Here is a 9,135-nt window from a genome sequence, read left to right as displayed (position 1 = left end):
GTGCCTGGTCTTGATGGTGGGTAAGCGCAGTAGATGGCAGTGCCTGGCCTTGATGGTGGGTAAGCGCAGTAGATGGCAGTGCCTGGGCTTGATAGTGGGTAAGCGCAATAGATGGCAGTGCCTGGCCTTGATGGTAGGTAAGCGCAGTAGATGGCAGTGCCTGGCCTTGATGGTGGGTAAGCGCAGTGCCTGGCCACAATGTTTGGTATGAGTGACCGTGTGTGGGACAGTTTTCACCCTTCCGTCCAGCGAACCACAGTTGTCTTGCTCCAGTGCGGGGCAGTCCCACTGCTTTCATTTCAGCCCCCTCCCCCCTAATGCACCCCGTAACCCTCCTTGCTGATCCCTCTCCCTCTCCCCCTCCTCTCCTTTCAGAGGCCCCGCCATGGCGCCCTTCCTGCGGATCGCCTTTAATGCCTTTGAGCTGGGTGCCATGCCCAGCCAGGGGAGCCGTGCCAGCCATTCTGCGCCATCAAGGTGAAGGAATCGCTCAGCACAGGTAATCCGGGGGTTAACCCCTTCACTGCTTGGCTTGCATGCAAGGGATTAGGTGATCATGTGCGCCCCCCCCCACCCCCCTCCCGGGCACAGGGAGCTGGCAGGAGATGCCAGGCCGTATGTGCGGAGGGCACTCAGGGGGGCTGTTTCCGAACCTTTTAGGTCTGTGCTCAGTGCCGGGTGAGTAATGATCCTGCTGTTGGCAGACGTTCCCTAATAAAGCAATCCGAGGGTACCTTAGTGTTTGGCCAGCGCCTGGGTTCATATAGAGGGGGGTGAGAGGGAATGGGGGGGGGGGGGAGGGGTGAGAGGGAATGGAGGGGGGGTGAGAGGGAATGGGGGGGGTGAGAGGGAATGGGGGGAGGGGGAGAGGGAATGGGGGGGGTGAGAGGGAATGGGGGGGAGGCGTGAGAGGGAATGGGGGGGGAGGGGTGAGAGGGAATGGGGGGAGAGGGAATGGGGGGAGAGGGGGAGAGGGAATGGGGGGGAGGGGTGAGAGGGAATGGAGGGGGAGGGGGTGAGAGGGAATGGAGGGGGGGGTGAGAGAGAATGGGGGGGGAGGGGTGAGAGGGAATGGGGGGAGGGGTGAGAGGGAATGGGGGGGAGGGGTGAGAGGGAATGGGGGGGGGAGGGGTGAGAGGGAATGGGGGGGAGGGGTGAGAGTGAATGGGGGGAGGGGGGAGGGAATGGGGGGGAGGGGTGAGAGGGAATGGGGGGGAGGGGTGAGGTGTGTGTGTATACATGCATACATACAGTGTACGGTGTATACATACATATATATATCTCTCTCTCCTCTCCCGGCAGAGCGCGGTAAGACCCTGGTGCAGAGGAAGCCCACCATGTACCCGGACTGGAAGTCCCCGTTTGACGCTCACATCCACGAGGGGCGCGTGATCCAGATTGTGCTGATGAAGGCGGCTGAGGACCCCCTGTCTGAGGCCACAGTGGGGGTCTCTTTGCTGGCCGAGCGCTGCAAGAAAGGAACGGGAAGTCCGAGTTCTGGGTAAGAGAGGGGTCCCGGGGTTATTACCAGGGGCAGGGAGACGGGGGGTCCCGGGGTTATTACCAGGGGCAGAGAGACGGGGGGTCCCGGGGTTATTACCAGGGGCAGAGAGACGGGGGTCCCGGGGTTATTACCAGGGGCAGAGAGACGGGGGTCCCGGGGTTATAACCAGGGGCAGGGAGACGGGGGTCCCGGGGTTATTACCAGGGGCAGGGAGACGGGGGTCCCGGGGTTATTACCAGGGGCAGAGAGACGGGGGTCCGGGGTTATTACCAGGGGCAGAGAGACGGGGGGTCCTGGGGTTATAACCAGGGGCAGGGAGACGGGGGTCCCGGGGTTATTACCAGGGGCAGAGAGACGGGGGTCCCGGGGTTATTACCAGGGGCAGAGAGACAGGGGGTCCTGGGGTTATAACCAGGGGCAGGGAGACGGGGGTCCCGGGGTTATTACCAGGGGCAGAGAGACGGGGGGGTACCGGGGTTATTACCAGGGGCAGGGAGACGGGGGGTCCCGGGGTTATTACCAGGGGCAGAGAGACGGGGGTCCCGGGGTTATTACCAGGGGCAGGGAGACGGGGGTCCCGGGGTTATTACCAGGGGCAGGGAGACGGGGGTCCCGGGGTTATTACCAGGGGCAGGGAGACGGGGGTCCCGGGGTTATTACCAGGGGCAGGGAGACGGGGGTCCCGGGGTTATTACCAGGGGCAGGGAGACGGGGGTCCCGGGGTTATTACCAGGGGCAGGGAGACGGGGGTCCCGGGGTTATTACCAGGGGCAGGGAGACGGGGGTCCCGGGGTTATTACCAGGGGCAGAGAGACGGGGGGTCCCGGGGTTATTACCAGGGGCAGGGAGACGGGGGTCCCGGGGTTATAACCAGGGGCAGAGAGACGGGGGGTCCCGGGGTTATTACCGGGGGCAGGGAGACGGGGGTCCCGGGGTTATTACCAGGGGCAGGGAGACGGGGGGTCCCGGGGTTATTACCAGGGGCAGAGAGACGGGGGGTCCCGGGGTTATTACCAGGGGCAGAGAGACGGGGGGTCCCGGGGTTATTACCGGGGGCAGGGAGACGGGGGTCCCGGGGTTATTACCAGGGGCAGGGAGACGGGGGTCCCGGGGTTATTACCAGGGGCAGAGAGACGGGGGGTCCCGGGGTTATTACCAGGGGCAGGGAGACGGGGGTCCCGGGGTTATAACCAGGGGCAGGGAGACGGGGGTCCCGGGGTTATTACCGGGGGCAGGGAGACGGGGGGTCCCGGGGTTATAACCAGGGGCAGAGAGACGGGGGGTCCCGGGGTTATTACCGGGGGCAGGGAGACGGGGGTCCCGGGGTTATTACCAGGGGCAGGGAGACGGGGGGTCCCGGGGTTATTACCAGGGGCAGAGAGACGGGGGGTCCCGGGGTTATTACCAGGGGCAGAGAGACGGGGGGTCCCGGGGTTATTACCGGGGGCAGGAGACGGGGGTCCCGGGGTTATTACCGGGGGCAGGGAGACGGGGGGTCCCGGGGTTATTACCAGGGGCAGAGAGACGGGGGTCCCGGGGTTATTACCAGGGGCAGGGAGACGGGGGTCCCGGGGTTATTACCAGGGGCAGGGAGACGGGGGTCCCGGGGTTATTACCAGGGGCAGGGAGACGGGGGTCCGGGGTTATTACCAGGGGCAGGGAGACGGGGGTCCCGGGGTTATTACCAGGGGCAGGGAGACGGGGGTCCCGGGGTTATTACCAGGGGCAGGGAGAAGGGGGTCCCGGGGTTATTACCAGGGGCAGGGAGACGGGGGTCCCGGGGTTATTACCAGGGGCAGGGAGACGGGGGTCCCGGGGTTATTACCAGGGGCAGAGAGACGGGGGGTCCCGGGGTTATTACCAGGGGCAGGGAGACGGGGGTCCCGGGGTTATAACCAGGGGCAGAGAGACGGGGGTCCCGGGGTTATTACCAGGGGCAGGGAGACGGGGGTCCCGGGGTTATAACCAGGGGCAGAGAGACGGGGGTCCGGGGTTATTACCAGGGGCAGGGAGACGGGGGGTCCCGGGGTTATAAACAGGGGCAGAGAGACGGGGGGTCCCGGGGTTATTACCAGGGGCAGAGAGACGGGGGGTCCTGGGGTTATAACCAGGGGCAGAGAGACGGGGGTCCCGGGGTAATAACCAGGGGCAGAGAGACGGGGGGTCCCGGGGTTATTACCAGGGGCAGAGAGACGGGGGGTCCCGGGGTTATTACCAGGGGCAGGGAGACGAGGGTCCCGGGGTTATTACCAGGGGCAGGGAGACGGGGGTCCCGGGGTTATAACCAGGGGCAGAGAGACGGGGGGTCCCGGGGTTATTACCAGGGGCAGAGAGACGGGGGGTCCCGGGGTTATTACCAGGGGCAGGGAGACGGGGGTCCCGGGGTAATTACCAGGGGCAGGGAGACGGGGGTCCCGGGGTTATAACCAGGGGCAGAGAGACGGGGGGTCCCGGGTTATTACCAGGGGCAGAGAGACGGGGGTCCGGGGTTATTACCAGGGGCAGAGAGACGGGGGGTCCCGGGGTTATAACCAGGGGCAGGGAGACGGGGGGTCCCGGGGTTATAACCAGGGGCAGGGAGACGGGGGGTCCCGGGGTTATAACCAGGGGCAGGGAGACGGGGGGTCCCGGGGTTATTACCAGGGGCAGGGAGACGGGGGTCCCGGGGTTATAACCAGGGGCAGAGAGACGGGGGTCCCGGGGTTATTACCAGGGGCAGGGAGACGGGGGTCCGGGGTTATAAACAGGGGCAGAGAGACGGGGGTCCCGGGGTTATTACCAGGGGCAGAGAGACGGGGGGTCCTGGGTTATAACCAGGGGCAGAGAGACGGGGGTCCCGGGGTAATAACCAGGGGCAGAGAGACGGGGGGTCCCGGGGTTATTACCAGGGGCAGAGAGACGGGGGGTCCCGGGGTTATTACCAGGGGCAGGGAGACGAGGGTCCCGGGGTTATTACCAGGGGCAGGGAGACGGGGGGTCCCGGGGTTATAACCAGGGGCAGAGAGACGGGGGGTCCGGGGTTATTACCAGGGGCAGAGAGACGGGGGGTCCCGGGGTTATTACCAGGGGCAGGGAGACGGGGGTCCCGGGGTAATTACCAGGGGCAGGGAGACGGGGGTCCGGGGTTATACCAGGGCAGAGAGACGGGGGGTCCCGGGGTTATTACCAGGGGCAGAGAGACGGGGGTCCCGGGGTTATTACCAGGGGCAGAGAGACGGGGGGTCCCGGGGTTATAACCAGGGGCAGGGAGACGGGGGGTCCCGGGGTTATAACCAGGGGCAGGGAGACGGGGGGTCCCGGGGTTATAACCAGGGGCAGGGAGACGGGGGGTCCCGGGGTTATAACCAGGGGCAGGGAGACGGGGGTTCCCGGGTTATTACCGGGGCAGAGAGACGGGGGGTCCGGGGTATTACCAGGGGCAGAGAGACGGGGGGTCCCGGGGTTATTACGGGGGCAGGGAGACGGGGGTCCCGGGGTTATTACAGGGGCAGGGAGACGGGGGGTCCCGGGGTTATTACCAGGGGCAGAGAGACGGGGGTCCCGGGGTTATTACCAGGGGCAGGAGACGGGGGTCCCGGGGTATTACCAGGGGCAGGGAGACGGGGGTCCCGGGGTTATTACCAGGGGCAGGGAGACGGGGGTCCCGGGGTTATTACCAGGGGCAGGGAGACGGGGGTCCCGGGGTTATTACCAGGGGCAGGGAGACGGGGGTCCGGGGTTATTACCAGGGGCAGGGAGACAGGGGTCCCGGGGTTATTACCAGGGGCAGGGAGACGGGGGTCCCGGGGTTATTACCAGGGGCAGGGAGACGGGGGTCCCGGGGTTATTACCAGGGGCAGAGAGACGGGGGGTCCCGGGGTTATTACCATGGGCAGGGAGACGGGGGTCCCGGGGTTATAACCAGGGGCAGAGAGACGGGGGTCCCGGGGTTATTACCAGGGGCAGGGAGACGGGGGTCCCGGGGTTATAACCAGGGGCAGAGAGACGGGGGGTCCCGGGGTTATAACCAGGGCAGAGAGACGGGGGGTCCTGGGGTTATAACCAGGGGCAGAGAGACGGGGGCCCGGGGTAATAACCAGGGGCAGAGAGACGGGGGGTCCCGGGGTTATTACCAGGGGCAGAGAGAAGGGGGTCCCGGGGTTATTACCAGGGGCAGGGAGACGAGGGTCCCGGGGTTATTACCAGGGGCAGGGAGACGGGGGTCCCGGGGTTATAACCAGGGGCAGAGAGACGGGGGGTCCCGGGGTTATTACCAGGGGCAGAGAGACGGGGGGGTCCCGGGGTAATTACCAGGGGCAGGGAGACGGGGGTCCCGGGGTAATTACCAGGGCAGGGAGACGGGGGTCCGGGGTTATAACCAGGGGCAGAGAGACGGGGGGTCCCGGGGTTATTACCAGGGGCAGAGAGACGGGGGTCCCGGGGTTATTACCAGGGGCAGAGAGACGGGGGGTCCCGGGGTTATAACCAGGGGCAGGGAGACGGGGGGTCCCGGGGTTATAACCAGGGGCAGGGAGACGGGGGGTCCCGGGGTTATAACCAGGGGCAGGGAGACGGGGGGTCCCGGGGTTATAACCAGGGGCAGGGAGACGGGGGGTCCCGGGGTTATAACCAGGGGCAGAGAGACGGGGGGTCCCGGGGTTACTACCAGGGGCAGGGAGACGGGGGGTCCCGGGGTTATAACCAGGGGCAGGGAGACGGGGGTCCCGGGGTTATAACCAGGGGCAGGGAGACGGGGGGTCCGGGGCTATAACCAGGACAGAGAGACGGGGGGTCCCGGGGTTATAACCAGGGGCAGAGAGACGGGGGGTCCTGGGGTTATTACCAGGGGTAGAGAGACGGGGGGTCCCGGGGTTATAACCAGGGGCAGAGAGACGGGGGGTCCCGGGGTTACTACCAGGGGCAGAGAGACGGGGGGGGGGGGGTCCCGGGGTTATAACCAGGGGCAGAGAGACGGGGGGTCCGGGGTTATAACCAGGGGCAGAGAGACGGGGGGTCCCGGGGTTATAACCAGGGGCAGAGAGACGGGGGGTCCCGGGGTTATAACCAGGGCAGAGAGACGGGGGGTCCCGGGGTTATTACCAGGGGCAGAGAGACGGGGGGGGGTCCCGGGGCTATAACCAGGACAGAGAGACGGGGGTCCCGGGGTTATAACCAGGGGCAGAGAGACGGGGGGTCCGGGGTTATAACCAGGAGACGGGGGACGGTCATTAGTGAGGAAATTAAGGTGTGTGTGTGTATTACATTCTGATTTATACGTTGTCCCCCTCACACCCTGTCCCCCTGACACCCTGTCCCCCTGACACCCTGTCCCCCTGTCCCCCTGTCCCCCTGTCCCCCTGACACCCTGCCCCCGTGACACCCTGTCCCCCTGACACCCTGTCCCCCTGACACCCTGTCCCCCTGACACCCTGTCCCCCTGACACCCTGTCCCCCTGACACCCTGTCCCCCTGTCCCCCTGACACCCTGTCCCCCTGACACCCTGTCCCCCTGACACCCTGTCCCCCTGACACCCTGACACCCTGTCCCCCTGACACCCTGTCCCCCTGACACCCTGTCCCCCTGTCCTGTAGCTGGACCTGCAGCCCCAGGCGAAGGTGCTGATGTCAGTGCAGTATTTTCTAGAAGACACAGGTAAGTGATCTGTAAGATTCCCATCTCTGCATGAACCGCGAGTGCCTGTGTGTGCGCGTGTGTGCGTGCGTCTGTGCAAGTGTTTGTGTGTGCCTGTGTGTGCCTGTGTGTGTGCGTGTGTGTGTGTGTGTGCGTGCGTCTGCGCGTGTTTGTGTGTGCGTGTGTGTGTGTGTGCCTGTGTGTGTGTGTGTGCCTGTGTGTGTGCGTGCGTCTGTGCGCGTGTTTGTGTGTGCGTGCGTCTGTGCGCGTGTTTGTGTGTGTGTGTGTGTGTGCGTGTGCATGTGTGTGCGTGTGCCTGTGTGTGTGCGTGTGTGCGTGTGCCTGTGTGTGTGCGTGCGTCTGTGCACGTGTTTGCGTGTGCGTGCGTCTGTGCGCGTGTTTGCGTGTGCCTGTGTGTGTACGTGTGCCTGTGTGTGTGTGTGCGTCTGTGCGCGTGTTTGCGTGTGCGTGCGTCTGTGCGCGTGTTTGCGTGTGCGTGCGTCTGTGCGCGTGTTTGCGTGTGCCTGTGTGTTTGCGTGTGTGTTTGCGTGTGTATGTGCGTGTGCCTGTGTGTGTGTGCGTGTGCCTGTGTGTGTGTGTGTGTGTGCGTGTGCCTGTGTGTGTGTGCCTGTGCATGTGCGTGTGTGTGTGTGCGTGTGCCTGTGCGTGTGTGAGCGTGCGCGTGCCTGTGTGTGTGTGCGCGTCTGTGTGCGTGTTTGCGTGTGCGTGCGTCTGTGCGCGTGTTTGCGTGTGCCTGTGTGTGTGCGTGTGTCTGTGTGTGTGCGTGCGTCTGTGCGCGTGTTTGCGTGTGCGTGTGTCTGTGCGCGTGTTTGCGTGTGCCTGTGTGTTTGCGTGTGCCTGTGTATGTGCGTGTGCCTGTGTGTGTGCGTGTGCCTGTGTGTGTGCGTGTGCCTGTGTGTGTGCGTGTGTGCGTGTGCCTGTGTATGTGTGCACGTGCCTGTGTGTGTGCGCGCGTGCCTGTGTGTGTGTGTGCGCGTGCCTGTGTGTGTGTGCGCGTGCCTGTGTGTGTGTGTGCGCGTGCCTGTGTGTGTGCGTGCGTCTGTGCGCGCGCCTGTGTGTGTGCGCGTGCCTGTGTGTGCGCGTGCGTCTGTGCGCGCGCCTGTGTGTGCGCGTGCCTGTGTGTGCGCGTGCCTGTGTGTGTGTGCGTGCTTCTGTGCGCGCGCCTGTGTGTGTGCGTGCGTCTGTGCGCGCGCCTGTGTGTGTGTGTGCGTGTGCCTGTGTGCGTGTGCGTGTGCCTGTGTGTGTGTGTGTGTGTGTGTGTGTGTGTGTGCGTGTGCCTGTGTGTGTGCGTGCGTCTGTGTGTGCGTGCGTCTGTGCGCGCGCCTGTGTGTGTGTGTGCGCGCCTGTGTGTGTGCGTGTGTTTGTGTGCGCGCGCCTGTGTGTGTGCGTGCGTCTGTGTGCGCGCATGTGTGTACAGGGCCGCAGACGGCTTTCCCTGGGCCCAGGGTGGGTGGCTTTTGCGAGACCTCTCATCAGGTTCAGAGCGGAACACATCGTCCCCCGCCCTCCCCCCGAGGAGCCCTCACAGAGCAGTCTGCGGCCTCCCCGGTCACCCCCCGGCCAAGGTCCGAGCCTCCCTCCCCTTCCCAACACCCCCTGCGAGTATACCGGGGGGGGGGGGGGCGACCTCTGTGCTGGAAGGTGAGAGGCGGAGGTTCCCGGGGAGGTTACACGGCCGCTGGATGCACAGTATATTATGGGTGTATAGGTGTATAGGGTGTATCGTATGTATGGGTATAGGGTGTGTAGTATGTATGGATGCCCAGTACATTATGGGTGTATGGATATATAGGGTGTATGGATGTATAGGGTGTGTAGTATGTATTGATGCACAGTATATAATTGGTGTATGGATATATAGGGTGTGTTGTACGTATGGATGTATAGGGTGTGTCGTATGTATGGATGCACGGTGTATGGATATATAGGCTGTGTAGTATATTTCTTTCTTTCTAAAATGTTTTACCAGGAAGTAATACATTGAGAGTTATCTCTCGTT

At 64.3% G+C, this 9,135-nt stretch overlaps 1 protein-coding gene across 1 annotated transcript in view; it reads left to right on the top strand.

Moving 5' to 3' along the window:
• The first annotated feature begins 378 nt into the window (after positions 1–378).
• The window catches only part of LOC142483912 (protein kinase C delta type-like), a 52,358-nt gene continuing 43,601 nt past the window's right edge, over positions 379–9,135 (top strand). Inside the window, 5 exon segments of the mRNA XM_075583833.1 lie at positions 379–440; positions 443–499; positions 1,303–1,476; positions 1,479–1,501; positions 7,076–7,136. Coding sequence (XP_075439948.1) covers positions 386–440; positions 443–499; positions 1,303–1,476; positions 1,479–1,501; positions 7,076–7,136 — 370 coding nt within the window. The 5' untranslated portion in view covers positions 379–385.

Source organism: Ascaphus truei, unplaced genomic scaffold (assembly GCF_040206685.1).
Source record: "Ascaphus truei isolate aAscTru1 unplaced genomic scaffold, aAscTru1.hap1 HAP1_SCAFFOLD_391, whole genome shotgun sequence".
NCBI lineage: Eukaryota > Metazoa > Chordata > Amphibia > Anura > Ascaphidae > Ascaphus > Ascaphus truei.
The sequence above is the reverse complement of the archived record's forward strand: the minus strand, read 5'-3'. Positions and strand labels throughout refer to the sequence as shown.